General features: G+C 42.3%; 1 protein-coding gene across 1 annotated transcript; it reads left to right on the forward strand.

Annotated features, from left to right (window-relative positions):
- Positions 1 to 5,469: 5,469 nt before the first annotated feature.
- Positions 5,470 to 15,683, forward strand: LOC121545490 (LON peptidase N-terminal domain and RING finger protein 3-like). Its single transcript, XM_045209460.1, has 10 exons — positions 5,470 to 6,261; positions 10,034 to 10,152; positions 10,268 to 10,546; positions 10,661 to 10,814; positions 10,952 to 11,042; positions 11,472 to 11,708; positions 11,844 to 12,002; positions 12,601 to 12,763; positions 12,873 to 13,022; positions 13,689 to 15,683. The coding sequence occupies exons 1-10, from the start codon at positions 5,610 to 5,612 to the stop codon at positions 13,848 to 13,850; spliced, it is 2,166 nt and encodes a 721-aa protein (XP_045065395.1). The 5' UTR covers positions 5,470 to 5,609; the 3' UTR covers positions 13,851 to 15,683.
- Positions 15,684 to 17,159: the final 1,476 nt, after the last annotated feature.

Raw genomic sequence — 17,159 nt, forward strand, 5'->3', positions numbered from 1 at the left:
CTACCATTAAAATTATAGACTGATCATTTCTTTGTCAGTGGGCAAACGTACAAAATCAGCAGGGGATCTGTCACGCCCTGGCTCTGGGGACTCTTTAATGTTGAGCCAGGGTGTTAGTTTCTATGTTTTGTGTTTCTATGTTGGCCGGGGTGGTTCTCAATCAGAGGCAACATGAATCAGCTGTTGCTTGTTGTCTCTGATTGGGAACCATACTTAGGTAGTCGTTTGGCATTTGTGTGGTGTGGTATCTTGTTCCGTGTAGGTTTGTGTTGGTGAACCTGTGGACATCACGTATCGTTTGTTGTTTTTGTTCGTGTGTTGTACATCTAATAAATCATGTACGCTTATCACGCTGCGCCTTGGCCCGTTTCATCTAATGACGATCGTGACAGAAGATACCACCTCGACTGGGTCAAGCAGCGTGAAGAGGAGAGAGGTTGGACTTGGGAGCAGAGGATGGAGAGTCTGGCGAGAGCCATGGAGGCCATATCCACGGGGGAGAAACAAGCCCAATACATTTTTAGGGGGCTCACACCGTGGACCGACGGGGCTGCTGGAGGCAGATAAGGGCGAGTTTGTGGACAAGGAGAGAAGGCCACCGGGTTACGGGAGCCATTGGTGATTAGAGGGAAGGAAAGTGTAGAGGCACGGCGAGAGGTACTGAAGTGTGTTGCCAGTCCGGTCCGGCCCGTTCCTGTTCCCCGTATAAGGCCAGTGGTGTGTGTTCCCAGTGCGGTCCGGCCTGTTCCTGTCCCTCGCACCAAGCCTGTGATGCACGTCGCCAGCCCGGCCCGGCCTGTTCCTGCTCCCCGCACCAAGCCTATGGTGCGCGTCGCCAGCCCGGCCCGGCCTGTACCTGCTCCCCGCACCAAGCCTATGGTGCGCGTCGCCAGCCCGGCCCGGCCTGTTCCTGCTCCCCGCACCAAGCCTGTGGTGCGCGTCGTCAGCCCGGCCCGGCCTGTTCCTGCCCCTCGCACCAAGCCTATGGTGCGTGTCGCCAGCCCGGCCCGGCCTGTTCCTGCTCCCCGCACCAAGCCTGTGGTGCGCTTCGTCAGCCCGGTCCGACCTGTTCCTGCTCCCCGCACCAAGCCAGTGGTGCGCTTCGTCAGCCCGGCCCGGCCTGTTCCTGCCCCTCGCACCAAGCCTTTGGTGCGCGTCGCCAGCCCGGCCCGGCCTGTTCCTGCCCCTCGCACCAAGCCAATGGTGCGCGTCGCCAGTCCGGTCCGGCCTGTTCCTGCTCCCCGCACCAAGTCAATGGTGCGCGTAGCCAGCCCGGCCCGGCCTGTTCCTGCTCCCCGCACCAAGTCAATGGTGCGCGTCGCCAGCCCGGCCCGGCCTGTTCCTGCTCCCCGCACCAAGCCTATGGTGCGCGTCGCCAGCCCGGCCCGGCCTGTTCCTGCTCCCCGCAACAAGCCTGCGGTGCGCGTCGTCAGCCCGGTCCGGCCTGTTCCTGCTCCCCGCACCAAGCCAGTGGTGCGCTCTGTCCAGCCCGGTTCGGCCCGTCCCTGCACCAAGCCAATGGTGCGGCGTCGTCAACCGGTCCGGCCCGTCCCTGCTTCCCCGCACCAAGCCTGTGGTGCGCGTCGTCAGGCCAGCACAGCCCGTGCCCGTTTCACAGGTGCCTGGTCAGGTACCGGTCAGCTGCTCCACACCGGAGCCTAAGCAATCCGCTCCACCGATGTCCAGTCCAGCTCCAGCCAGCGGGGCCAGATCAGACCAGGGGCACTACGGGGGGGTTGTTAGAGGGTGGGGGTCACGCCCGGAGCCGGATCCGCCGCCGAGGTGGAATGCCCACCCGGTCCCTCCCCTGTGGTGTTTGGTTGGCGCGGTCGCAGTCCGCGCCTTTGGGGGGGGGGGGGTACTGTCACGCCCTGGCTCTGGGGACTCTTTAATGTTGAGCCAGGGTGTTAGTTTCTATGTTTTGTGTTTCTATGTTGGCCGGGGTGGTTCTCAATCAGAGGCAACGTGAATCAGCTGTTGCTTGTTGTCTCTGATTGGGAACCATACTTAGGTAGTCATTTGGCATTTGTGTGGTGTGGTATCTTGTTCCGTGTAGGTTTGTGTTGGTGAACCTGTGGACTTCACGTATCGTTTGTTGTTTTTGTTCATGTGTTGTACATCTAATAAATCATGTACGCTTATCACGCTGCGCCTTGGCCCGTTTCATCTAATGACGATCGTGACAGGATCAAATACTTTTTTCCCTCACTGTATGTGTTATTTTATAGTTTTGATGTCTTCACTATTATTCTACAATGTAGAAAATAGTAAAAATAAAGAAAAACCATTGAATGAGTAGGTGTGTCCAAACTTTTGACTGGTACTGTCACGATCGTTCATGAACGAGAAGGACCAAGGCGCAGCGTGATATGCATTCATATTTATTTCATGAATAAACGCACAACCAAAACAACAAACGAACGTGACGTCCAAGGTAGACAAATAACATACCTCACACGGAACAAGATCCCACAACTGACTGGTGCCAAAAGGCTGCCTAAGTATGGTCCCCAATCAGAGACAACGAGCTACAGCTGCCTCTGATTGGGAACCACCCTGGCCAACATAGATCTAAACGATCTAGAAACTAACATAGACAAACCCAACACAGAAAATACACACCCTGACTCAACAAATACAAGTCCCTAGAGTCAGGGCGTGACAGGTACTGTATATTGTGGTTGGAATGTACAGACTCCTAAAAGAGGCATTACGTATCCCCACATCATCTTTAAAACAAGAAATAGGGTATTTTTATGTTGTATTAAATCCATACTCTCATACATCATGCTCATGTCATATTTTTAGATGACGTCTGATTTCATGACTCCTTCATAAAACACAATAACATTGTTGTTTCCATCTTCTAGGTCTTCAAAGAAGATCTTAGGGAAGTAAGGCATGTTCTTTAATTTCCTTCATCACCTCATCATCACATCTCAAAGCTGTGAAGATGCACAGTTTTCTCCTGCCTATATCAAGGAATTGAACAATTGCTTACTATAGGCAGTCCAAGATCCCCAAAACGTGGCAACCACAGAAGGAGCAGGCGGTATATTAGCTTACATTGTAACAAAATATAACATTTATTCTCTCATTGTAGGATACCTGAGGAATTCATCACAGACTTTGCAAGTGTGGTGTTTGGCAATCAGTATGTTGACTGTTTGTTATGGCTTAACATTAGCCTATATTCCCACAATTATTTTTGTTGTTAAATAACGTTATTGACACAAACATAATGAAAAGGTATATGTCTTTCTTAAACTAAAATCCAGGTTTGCCAGCACTTTATTGTGCACAGAAACACCTTTGGTGCTCTCTCTGTGGCTGTGGCTCAGCTCACTGTCCCTTGCTTTCCCTGTGGTTGTTTTCAGATTAACAGCACTGGAGGCAGTGGCTACACAGCAAGGGCCTCGATTACCCTCCGTTGATGATCTCAGATGGAGAGTGGACATGGCCATTTCAACAAGGTACACTATACTTCATTCACTGTAACAGAGGCGGGTCAACTGTTTGTAATATAAATTTAACTGAGATAAAAAATACTTTGAGAACTGTAAATGTCCATGAAATGCATGCAGTGTTATCGTTTTACATTAGTACAATACATGGTTTGATAAATAGTAAACACTTTTCATTATTGTTTAATGAGGATTTAAAAACCAAACAGAATCAATTAGAAAACTGATTAATAATATCAATAGTATTAAAATATATTTTGTTTTATTGGAAGCTCCCTAGCTCGTGCCCTGCAACCTCCTTTTTAATGTCGATGAAGCTCTCTGATGGAAGTGCCCATCACTTTGAGGTAAAAACACTGTAACAACTTGCTGTATATGGCTTTGATATGCATGTCTCCTCACCAATGTATTACTACACTCTTACTTACAGTTGCACAAAAAGAGCTGGGAGGAAACCACACCCCAAAATATTATAATATGCCGTCATCCCTACATTTTTATTGAACACTTAAAGGGCTCCAAGGGTTCTTTGAGTCATTAAGGTTTCACATAGAAACATCACCCTTACCAATAACCCTATTTTCTAAGTGTGTAAGTGTAGGGTGAGGGAGGGGATGGTTGATTTAAGTTTGTCTAATGCATGTAAAGATTGATATGTGTAATTACACAGCCTGCAATTATGTATCACAGTTGTATGTAGGTTATTACTGTATGTAGCAGTGTGTACCTACACTGTTCCTGCTTATGCAACTGTAGCTACAACATGGTTTAGACTAGAGAATATGGGTTAAATCGTATGGTGAAGGATTATGAGATAACACAGTCTGGTATGCCCAACACTTTCCTCAAACATAAATATTGTACTGTGTTCACATGCTCCATTTCAATGCAGATTTGGAATGCTAATATTTTGTCATCATCAGGGCTCTCTCGGGTCAATCTGCTCCAGTTGCACAATCAGATCACAGGAAAGTTGGCCTAAATACTACACTAAGTGATCAGACATTGCATATGTTTATTTTAATCTCTAGGTGCCTGTTTCCACATTTATTTGATAACTGGAGGTATTAGGGAGGCAGAACAAATACAGTATTTAATTCAGGTGTTTACAGTAAATGTAATGTTTGTGTTTCATTATGGTACTTATAACCATGTGATTACCTATAGGACCATTAAAAAAAAGTTGCCAGAGAATTGCAAATGACATTGGAAAAAGGTCTAGACGAGCTGACTGGGTCACACCGATGGCCAACTTTCAGAGTCACTGCAATAATGTTGCCCTGGCCCTGATATTGAACCCTAGCTGCCTGAAAGTGGGATTGAGTTCATATGCAAGTTTAGAAGACCCATTTGTGGAGCAATTTGGGTAACCCCCTAGCTGTATTTAGTCCAGCGTTTCCCAAACTCGGTCCTCGGGAACCAAAGGGGTGCATGTTTTGTTTTTTTCCCTCACACTACACAGTTGATTCAAATTATCAAAGCTTGATGATTAGTTGATTATTTGAATCCACTGTGTAGTGCTAGGGCATAAATCTAAATCTAAACGAGTTTGGGAAACCCTGCTTTAGTGCTTGATTGATTGAAAACAAATGACTTATTCTTCAACTTCTTATTCACTGGCTCGAGTACATTGCCTAATTATGTGTCACAATTGGTAAAAAGACCTCAAGAATGTGTAATTATGGCTACTGTAGCCTATATATATATGTCACTTTACAGCTTACTGCGACATAGAATGTATGTGTCCATTGCATGCATAGAGATATGCTCTACTGTCCGAGCGTCCTGTTATGGAATGCCTTCTGCCTACATAAATCTATTACGCATTAGTCCCATTTCAGGACATTTACCGACTTCTATCCACAGTATAGACGCTTTCTGTTTTACAACTGAATTATTAGGTAACAGGGTTAAAAACCTGTCCAATTGGAACAGCTGGCCGTGGTCACATGACACTTTTGTTTACGTAATATATATATATTTTTTACAATGATTGTATCATTCATTGTGTTTTATGATATTGTCTCAAAGTAGTGAGTTGAACAGAGGGGAAAGACTTCAGAAAATAAGATAAATACAAATCGACCAGTTACTTCTAAAAAGGGAAGATTGATTTAGCGACTATACTACACAACCGCAGTCATTATGGGAACGGATAATACCGATTGTATGCTGCTTCTTGCGGCAGAAGCTTTTCAATCTAAAAACGTCGGGCTCGCCGCGGACATATACGAATGCCAACTGCTGAACCTCTGCGACCCAAGTACGCAGCAACATCTCTTGGTGAAACGGGCGGATGCCCTGGCATTTGCTGGCAAATTGACCGATGCCTTCGAGATCTACCGAAAAGCCGCTGAAATCGAGAGACTACGACCAGTCCATCTGGATAATCTTATTGAATATCTCTCTAACAGTATTAAAAGACAAGATGGGACAGACAGTCAAAACAACAAGCAGGAGACACGCTCTGATTGCGTTGGATATGATGCAATTACCTGCAAAATATGTTATGGATTTCTATACGAGCCAGTTACCTTGCCTTGTGGACACTGCTTTTGCAAAAAGTGCCTGGACAGAGAAAAAATGCCTGTCTGCTGCAAAGAATGTAATGACAGAAGGCACACCAAACTCAATGATGTGGACAATTATAGAGTAAATGTTGTTCTTAGTAACTTGTTGTCAAAGTGGTTTCCAATTCAATTACTTGCTGTTCAACTGAGACGTGAGGGGAATGGACTATATTCAGATAAAATAATGGATGCTACTTTGGAAAAATACAACGAAGCAATACAAATAGGTATGGTATTTTAACTTTTCATTTAAACTAATTCTAAATGCAATTAAACATCTGAAATGGATGGCCTATATCTTATGCAATGTTGCAACAGTATGTAGGCTTCTGTTTCCATGGGCTGGTTTAATTGACAGCTGAATCAGCAGGTGTGTGATGTAACGTCCGTGTGGTGTAAGCTGCTCTACATTTTAGAAATTCTGTGGGGAAATTATTATAACAATGTATCCTGTTTATTACTAGGCTATAAATGTCCCCTTAATTCAGAGACATTCATGCTTATGACATACATGGGAAGATGTATGGAGGGTGATTAGGGCCAGTTCGAAACTGCTAAATAGGAATGTGAAATAATAAATCCCTTTTTATTTTCATATCAGTGCGTATGATTCATGCTACAATTAAATTGCAAAGTTTTAAATGAAATCCAAAAAGGTTAAAGGAAAATTGTAAATGGTAAACATAAATTCTAAATAAAAATGGTAAACGGAAGAAGCCAAATGGTAAACAGAAATTCGTAAATGCAATGTGCATAGTGAGATTGAAATACCTATTTTCATTTTTCAACTACCCAATTCAGCATTCTCTTTTCAATTAATATTTTCAAAGTGTATGCACATTTCTTCTTGGAGGCGTGAACCAGGATAGCACCACCACACCCACATGTAGTAAGTAGTACATCCTAGCCATGCTGTGTTGTAGATTGATTTGAGACTAGTGTAACCAACACCCGGTGCGAACCCAGGTCTTTTGCGCACCAAAAAAAGCATAGGCGTACTAAGCTGAAGCCTAGGCATTGACTCTGGGAGCCAATGCAACTCTTCAGGTCTCAGGCAAGGTTAGGCCTACTCATCATGCATGTGTGGTAACTGAACCACCCCAGTTACCGATCACCATCCTTTGACCTCCTCCTCCTCCTCCTCACAGAGACCCATCTGAGTCACGGCACAAATATGATTGACAGGGTTCAAACAAGTGTCTTCTGCACATCAGAAGAGCACATTAGTACGCTAAACCAACGCTTATAGCCAAATCTTAAGGTATCAGGTAAGGTTACTCATCATGCGAACAACTAGGAAAAAAGTGGTTCGGTGACCACACACGTGATGAGTAACTTTGCAGAGTGTTGAGTAACTTTGCCTGAGACCAGAAAGATTGCTTTGCCTCCTAGGATTTGGCTTAGCAGGCTCATATGTTCTTCTGGTGTACAGGACACCAGGTTCGAACCCCGTCGGTTACACTAGTCTAAAATGAATGCACAGAGAGCGTGTCATGTTTCTCTCCTGGTTCACGCCTCCAGGAAGTAATTTGCATACATTTTACAAATTAAAAGAGAAAAGAGAATGCTCAATTGGGCAATTGGAAAATGAAAAAAGCCACTTTCCATTTCACTTTGAACATTGCATTTACCATTTTCTGTTGACCATTTTCATTTAGAATTTCTGTTTACCGTGTCATGAATCATGTGCACTGATATGAAAATATGAATGCATTTATCATTTCCACATTTCAATTGAGCATTTAAGCATTTTCAAACTGGCACTGATCACCCTACATACAGATGGGCGTGTGAAGGTTGAATAAGATGTTATGTAGGCTAGGGGACCAAACATTGCTTAAGGTAACAAACAGTAAAACAAATCTAGGTCAAGGGTAGTAAAAGTTAAACAGCAGACACAGTTGTATTGGTTTCACTCTCGTGTGCCGCACTGATATTGTTATTGATTAGAGATATACGCTACCGGTCAAAAGTTTTAGAACACCTACTCATTCAAGGGTTTTTATTTATTTTTACAATTTTCTACATTGTAGAATAATAGTGAAGACATCAAAACTATGAAATAACACATGGAATCATGTAGTAACCAAAAAAGTGTTAAACAAATCAAAATATATTTTATATTTGAGATTCTTCAAATATTCACCCTTTGCCGTGATGACAGCTTTGCAGACTCTTGGCATTCTCTCAACCAGCTTCATGAGGTAGTTACCTGGAATGAATTTCAATTAACAGGTGTGCCTTCTTAAAGGTTAATTTGTGGAATTTCTATCCATCTTAATGCGTTTCAGCCAATCAGTTGTGTTGTGACAAGGTAGGGGGAGTATACAGAAGAAATACCTATTTGGTAAAAGACCAAGTCCATATTATGGCAAGAACAGCTCAAATAAGCAAAGAGAAACGACAGTCCATCATTACTTTTTTATTTATATTTTTTGTACCTTTATTTAGCTAGGCAAGTCAGTTAAGAACAAATTCTTATTTACAATGACGGCCTACACCGGCCAAACCCGGACGACGCTGGGCCAATTGTGCGCCGCCCTATGGGACTCCCAAACACGGCCGGTTGTGATACAGCCTGGAATCGAACCAGGGGGTCTGTAGTGACGCCTCAAGCACTGAGATGCAGTGCTTTAGACCACTGCGCCACTTGGGAGCCCAAAACTTTAAAACATGAAGGTCAGTCAATACGGAACATTTCAAGAACTTCGTGCAGTCGCAAAAACCATCAAGCGCTATGATGAAACTGGCTCTCATGAGGACCGCCACAGGAATGGAAGACCCAGAGTTACCTCTGCTGCAGAGGATAGGTTCATTAGAGTTACCAGCCTCAGAAATTGCAGCCCAAAAAAATGCTTCACAGAGTTCAAGTAACAGACACATCTCAACATCAACTGTTCAGAGGGGACTGTATGAATCAGGCCTTCATGGTGAATTCCCGCAAAGAAACCACTACTAAAGGACACCAATAATAAGAAGAGACTTGCTTAGGCCAAGAAACACGATCAGGAAATGTGTATTTTGGTCTGGAGTCCAAATTTGAGATTTTTGGTTCCAACCGCCGTGTCTTTGTGAGACGCAGTGTGGGTGACCGGATGATCTCTGCATGTGTATTTCCCACCGTAAAGCATGGAGGAGGAGGTGTGATGGTGTGGGGTTGCTTTGCTGGTGACACTGTCTGTGATTTATTTAGAATTCAAGGCACACTTAACCAGCATGGCTACCACAGCATTCTGCAGCGATATGCCATCACATCTGGTTTGGGCTTAGTGGGACTATCATTTGTTTTTCAACAGGACAATGACCCAACACACCTCCAGGCTGTGTAAGGGCTATTTTACCAAGAAGGAGAGTGATGGAGTGCTGCATCAGATGACCTGGCCTCCACAATCTCCTGACCTCAACCAAATTGAGATGGATTGGGATGAGTCGGACCGCAGAGTGATGGAAAAGCAGCCAACAAGTGCTCAGCATATGTGGGAACTCCTTCAAGACTGTTGGAAAAACATTCCTCATGAAGCTGGTTGAGAGAATGCGAAGAGTGTGCAAAGCTGTCATCAAGGCAAAGGGTGGCTATTTGAAGAATTTCAAATATAAAATATATTTTGATTTGTTTAACACTTTTTTGGTTACTACATGATTCCATATGTGTTATTTCAATATGTTGTTGTCTTCACTATTATTCTACAATGTAGAAAATAGTACAAATAAAGAAAAACCCTTGAATGAGTAGGTGTTCTAAAACCTTTGACCGGTAGTGTACTTCTTCAAATGTTGAACAACAATTATCACTTTCAACAATAATCCAAAATCTGCACATTTTCACTGTGAACTAAAGAAAACTAGTCTTGTGTGACATAGAATGATGGTTTAATGAATAGATGATCAGTTTCAGCCCCTATTTCAATTTCTATTGAATTTGACCATGTACAGTTATAGTTCTGGTACAAAGTAAATCTCTGTCTATCCAAGTAAATATATGTTTTATTTATTTTCCAGCTCCACGGGACCATGTGCTGTACAGCAACCGATCACAGATCAATTCCAGTCTGAAGAATTACGAGGATGCACTTCATGATGCAGAGATGGCATGCAAACTCATGCCTCTTTGGTCAAAGGTGAGGGTTGGACTTTTTCCTCAATGTTTAATTTAGATCTACCATCAGAGCTTCACAATGCAATATAATGGTATGGTTGTTCTGATTACTAAACATGTGTTTATTTTTCTTCCAGGGACATATTAGAAAAGCACAAGCTTTAGTCAGTCTGGGAAAATGTGAAGAAGCGTTAAGAGAGTACCTGGTCGTCATTACATTAGATCCTGAAAGTAAACTGGCAAAAAAGGAAGCGGAAAAGCTTCTGAGTGATCTTCTGTCCCCTGTCACTGATCAAGTACACAACAGACTCCTGGACGGCACAAGTCTACTATCTTCCAGAAATAAAATTAAAGGTGGCATCCTGAACACCTCAACCTCAAGCTGCAACACCACCACTTCCTCCAAGTCTTACAAGGTAAGATAAATCCTCCATCTTTTAGGTTTTTAAATATAATAAAGTATTATCATCTAGTGCATTGAGTTGAAATCATGAACTAATTTAAATGTCCTATCATCACCTTTCTCACAGGATTACAAGAATATCATCGCCTCTGATGAGAAGTTGACATCGTATGTCTGCCATCCTACCGTCATCGACAGGAGCGTCTTCCTCAAACGCAAACGTAGCTCGTCCGAGGACAGCCAAGTGGATAGTAGTGACACCTGCAAGTGCTCCAAATCTGGTAAGTTTTAAGACTTTTTGTCTCGCTTTTTAAAATGCCCTTCAATTCAATGGAGCTTTATCGGCATGATATTTACTATAAGGGAAGCAGTTGTTGAGATTCACTATCTTAACTCAAATGTTTCTCCTCCTTAACAGAAGTGACCCAGAATGAAGAGGCGACTTCCTGGAGTACAGTGCTTTCTGACCTCATAGACCCGACTGACCTGGAGTGTTCTCTTTGTATGAGGTGAGAACATCTCCATGCAGCCATCCATCCGTGACAAAACTTGTAGCTGAATTGTAGTATTTTCCACTTTGCGAAGGATAGTAATATAGTATTCTGCTTTTGAATCAGATTTTCTATGATTACTGAAACTCATTTTCTCATAGCCTCACAAAAGTCATAGTTATTTTACAAGTGAACACAAGATATTCATCTTCCTTTCTGATAGTATGAAGCAATAAAGATTCAGTATGAACCAATAAAGATTAATAGGTAAACATTTAGCCTTTTTTTCACGCTTATAGCCTACATTTAATTATCAAACAATGTAATGAAAATGCAATGAGCTATATGTAAATAAGAACCTGAAAGTAATCAATAATAGAGTAGCGAGAGACATTGTACCACTCTATTGTACAATATTGTGTCCTTTCTCTCCATGGTATACCCTAGGCTCTTTTATGAACCAGTCACCACTCCTTGTGGCCACACCTTCTGTCTGAAATGCCTCGAGCGATGCCTGGACCACAACCCCAAGTGTCCCCTCTGCAAGATGGAGCTGGAAGAGTATCTGGCAGAAAGTAAATACAACAAGACTGTCTTGATGGAGAACCTCATCTGCAAGTATCTGCCAATCGAGCTCATGGACAGGCAGAAAGTCAACGCGGAGGAGATTGCAGATTTATCCAAGTAAGATTAAAAGCAGCATACAGACATTATCCGATTGCTTCCGTACTGTGTAACAATGACATCAGAAACTTTATAAAATGTTACTTCATCTGTAACTTTGGATGTATTAAATCCTCAAACCTTCTTCTTTTGCAGTCTAAACAAGAACGTGCCTATATTTGTTTGCACCATGGCCTTCCCCACCGTTCCATGCCCTCTTCACATCTTCGAGCCCTGCTACCGGCTGATGATCCGCAGGTGTATGGAGATGGGTACCAAGCAGTTTGGAATGTGCCTCGGCGATAACCTCAAAGGGTGAGTAAAGCCTGGAGAAAGCAGAGAAACATTGTGTTTTGTGTTCCTTAGTCAGGCAGGGGATATCGGTGCCACCTGGCAGTAAATTTGAATAGCTGTTTGAGGGCCTTAGGCTATTATCAGAGCTGAGCAGGTTTTACACGTTGTATTGCAGCGTATCCCAAACTCAGTCCTGGGGAGAGGTCTTCTCAAAAAGTTGTGCCCATTCAGAAATTGACCCGGGGCTTTCCTCCCAGGACCCTACCCGATACATTTATGTTTTAAATATGGAGACCCGGTCCGAATGGATCCGAGGACAACCAGACCCGGCCCCATATAGAGCCAGTCGGGTCCAGATCCAGTCCCGATCAGAGTCAGGGAAGCAGCAGAAGATATACATTTTTAGCTACGTTATTAACTGAAGCTGTTAATGCACACACTGAGGAATAGAGGAACAGAGCTATTATCAGGCGGGGGGCGGCACCATGCTGTGTGGACCGAGTTGTTTAAGCAGATAGTTTATATAGCCTACTTTGTTGTTTCTGTCCTCCTGTGAATGCCTTAGACACATTTTGGGTCTTATTTGCTTACCATATCTACTTATTTGCCTTCCCCATAGATTTGCAGATTACGGTAGCCTCCTGGAGATCCGAAACGTGGAATTCTTTGCAGATGGCCGCTCCATTGTGGACACCATTGGGATAAGAAGGTTCAAGGTCATTGAGCACAACCAGAGAGATGGATACAACACAGCAAACATTGAATACTTGGAAGACGTTAAGGTCATTATTAATCACAAACTAAAGGATTGCATGAATGTTGTCTGAATTTTTTTTTATGTGTATTAGTGTATCTCGTTGTGCTAATAAAGGCTTTTCTTGTTCTGTATAGGTGGAAGTTGTGGCAGAGAAGGAGCTTCAGAGTCTCCATGATGCAGTGTACGACCAGGCCTTAATCTGGGTCAACTCCCTCGAAGCAGAACAGAAGGAGAGGATTGTGGTGCACTTTGGGCGCATGCCAGAGAAAGACTCTGAGCCACAGGTAAATAAGTGAATCCTGGATATACAGTGCATTCGGAAAGTATTCAGACCCCTTGACTTTTTGCACATTTTATTACGTTACAGCCTTATTCTAAAATTGATTAAATACTTTTTTTCCCACATCAATCTACACACAATACCCCATAATGACAAAGCGAAAACAGGTTTTTAGAAATGTTTACAAATTTATTAAAAATAAAAACAGAAATACCTTATTTACATAATTATTCAGACCATTTGCTTGAGATGATCTGCACAGAAGAATGAGAGACACTCCCCAAATATGTGCCAAGCTTGTAGCATCATACCCAAGACTCGAGTCTGTAATCGTTGCCAAAGGTGCTTCAACAAAGTATTGAGTGAAGGGTCTGAATACTTATGTAAATGTCATATTTCTGTTTTTTTAATGAATTTGCAAAAATGTCTAAAAACCTGTTTTTGCTTTGTCATAATGGGGTATTGTGTGTAGATTGATGAGAAAAAAACACACAATTTAATCAATTTTAGAATAAGGCTGTAACCTAACAAAATGTGGAGGGGGGCTGAATACTTTCCAAATGCACTGTAGATCACACATATGTTAACTCTATTTTGATTTGACACAGTTTATGTTGAACAGGTTATGGCTGGATTCTTAAGGTTATTCTCCTGCTCTCTCCCCCTATAGGCCAGTCCCAATGGGCCGTCCTGGTGCTGGTGGCTGCTGGCAGTCCTGCCCCTGGCGGGTCGAGCCCAGCTGCCCTTCCTGGCCCTGACGTCTCTGAAGGACCGACTCAGTGGTATCCGCAGAGTACTCCTCTTCATGTCCCGCAACCGCTCTTCTCGGTGACTCCAACCCTCACACAACCATCCATCTCCTCCATGTGGGTTTCTGTTTTGTCTGTTTTTTGTTTTTATCTGAAAGACCACATTTTAACGAAAGCCTTTGTGTAAATGGGTTACTATTGGCAAGTGGGCTTTGAATAGATTACCAAAATGTGATGAAGATGATTTCTTCCTTCCAAGGATTAGAAGAGGCTGCTTATGGACTGAATCTTTTAAAGTGTGCTTTAAAGACGATAATGATTGATTTTGTGTTTTGACTTTGTTTTTGTTATTATTGTGAACGTCGCGTGTGCATGCAACATGTTTACACAACTGGGTGTACAATGATGACTTATTATTTCCAAAGGGTTTATTAACCACAAATTACATATTATAAAACCCAAAACCCCTTAGAATATGTAGAAAATTAGAGGGGAAAATTACAATACAGAACAGTACAAGTTCTGATGACACTTTAGCTGTATCATTCAAAGGATAATGCGATTTTCTCCCTGTTTTGGTGTATATGAGTGCAATACACCTTCAGTTAAAATGAACCATCTCCTATATGTATTGGTATTTATATGTTCTACTTAGCACTGTAGTTGCATCAACAGCATAACTGATACTCACTGTTTTCCATGCATGGTGAGCAAAGATAGGTTGTGAGCTTTGCCTTCAAGAAAGGAAAACATTTATAGTTTTGTTGGATTTGACATATTTCTTTGTCTGCCAGACTTTTTTCATAGTTTTCTACAGTTCTTTTTATGTTATAATGATCACATTTTTATACAGACGATATTGAACCAGGATGGTTATGCTGTGAAATCTTGGGCAAATGTGTTAATTAACAAACATTACATTTTTTATTGCAAGGGCCAATTTTAAGTTATTGCATTTATATAGGGCTTCCTTGGCTCTGCTATTATTTGCATCATAATGTAGGGACGACACAAGTGACAAACAAACAAAAAGTGATTGCAATAACGGTTACCACTTGTGCTGCGTGATTCCTGGCTATTATACAAAAGACAACGACGTGAATGTGAAAATGCAAATAATTGTAGACAAAGGAAATATAAACTTTTAGAGTGTAGAGAGTGCCGGATTTATCAGCCCTGCTGCTTTTACCACTTTCCAATATTCTCTGTTTGATTTGAGATGTTTTACATTTGGTTGTCTTGTCCTAAGCCAAAGACACTCTGAAATGATTTTCCTAACATGCATTACATTCAGTTTAAATAAGCAGCAATCAAACCATTCTAAAAACTCACGAAGGAGTTGGAAGACTGCTTTCTGTCATTTGAACCTCATCATGTTCTCTTTCAAGCTATTGTCCACTGGAATCATAAACTGTAGCATCAAACACTGTGATTTCTAATATTTTTCTACATTTAGTGCCTTTAGTTGGATTTCTTCCATGATGCCAGTACCATGAACTAAGTAGAAGAATTTAGACAAAGACATCATTCCAGCGAGGAAGACTTCAAAAGTTCAAACTATTTAGCTGAATATGTGGTCTTCTCTTTCGAGGACACAAACAGTAAATTAAAAACATTCCAGTCCTGGTTCATTGTATGACGAGTCTTACGGTTGTGGTTACAAATATTGGTAAAACTCCAATCCTGGTTCATTGTATGACGAGTCCTGCGGTTGTGGTTACAAATATTGGTACTATAGTTCTTATATCGTATCACAACTAAATGAAAGTCATCTCATTGCAAGAACACAATGTGAATATTTTCTATTGACTTTCATATACAACAACATTGAGACTTGGTTAAGTCCCGTGTAGCTCAGTTGGTAGAGCATGGCGTTTGCAATGCCAGGGTTGTGGGTTCGTTTCCCACGGGGGACCAGTATGAAAAAATAAATGTATGCACTCACTAACTGTAAGTCACTCTGGATAAGAGCGTCTGCTAAATGATTAAAATGTTAAGGGGATTTTTTTGGGATAAAAGTTAATTGATTGGCATGTCAATTCAAGTAGCTTATATTTCCTCACCAAAACCTCACACATTTACATGTATATTCGTTTGATCTGGCAGTTGCATGTTAGCCAAGTTGTCACTCATCAAAGGTAGTATCTTCCTGACCTTTTTGAATTCCACATTGAACCTTGCACTAGTGATCTAAGTCAATCTACCTCTGACACTCCGGTAGCTCTTCCACCACAGAACATGCTAATTTATTCATATTGACATGTCATTTGTTTCTATGGAGATGAAGTGACCATGTAGTCTTACTTTGGTGGTTGTGTAACACTTGTATAATTGCCTCTAACTGTATGTGTTTACAAAAATGAATGTATGTTGTTGGCATCTTATCCAATGTTATATTTCTGTTTTTATAGAAATGTAGTCATTGCAATGTTATACGAATAAAACTAATGAATAAAAAAGGTTATGCTCTTAATATGTGGAAATAAGAGCTAAACCGATGGTCTTTAATCTGAAGCGTCCCTAGTCCTTTGTTCTATATTTCTCTCCTTTGGTTGCGTGTATCAGTGTAGCTCTTTATAAACGTCTAGAATCTTGGGACATAACGAAAAGCTTATGAAGCGCTGCATTGAGTTTACGTAACACTGTGAATGTAGGTCACGGTTAGAAGGAAAGAAATGCTATTCCACTCCCCCTGCCCCACTGCCTCACATTCTGCAGCCCTGCCTTTTTTTCTGGAGGAGATGACCTGACCCATACCGCACCGAACCGCACCGGGAGGAATGATGGACTCGGAGGGAGGGGGGGACAAGTAGCACCAATGTAATTTGCAGGCTGTCTGTCTGATGGGAGTGAGGGAGAAGCCAGTGGGGATATGTTTAATAGGGCTTACATAACGGGGGCAGCGTCAGACGTTACGTAAACTTTAGGTTAGCGTCTGCAGAGTATCAGTGTATCTTGTTCTCCTGCCTTTGAGAGAGGGCATGTTTCAGCAGTAGGTCCAGGAATATTGCCAAAATGGGAAAGGGAAAGAAAATTCCCGGCATTGTTTTTGTATAAGGTGTCCTGCTCTGTTTATTCAGGACAGAAAAGAAAGTGGGATCTCAAAGGCATGAAGCAAGGTATTATTAAACTACCGGGGGTCCCACTGGAAATAGATAGTATAAAGATACTATTTTTCAGCATCTGCCTTAAATCAGATCCTTCATCAGTGTGCCCTGGCCAGAGACTGGCCACATAACACTAATCTAATGTTACACGCCAAGTAAGGTTATAACTGAAAGGTTAAGGTCACTAGATGAAGGGGTTGCTATGGGAACTTGGCAGATACACCTACCCCCGATTTTATAAAACGTAGCACACTGACAGAAGTAGGGCAAAGCAGTGCATTGTGG

The sequence above is a fragment of the Coregonus clupeaformis genome, chromosome 3 (assembly GCF_020615455.1).
Source record: "Coregonus clupeaformis isolate EN_2021a chromosome 3, ASM2061545v1, whole genome shotgun sequence".
In the NCBI taxonomy this organism is placed as follows: domain Eukaryota; kingdom Metazoa; phylum Chordata; class Actinopteri; order Salmoniformes; family Salmonidae; genus Coregonus; species Coregonus clupeaformis.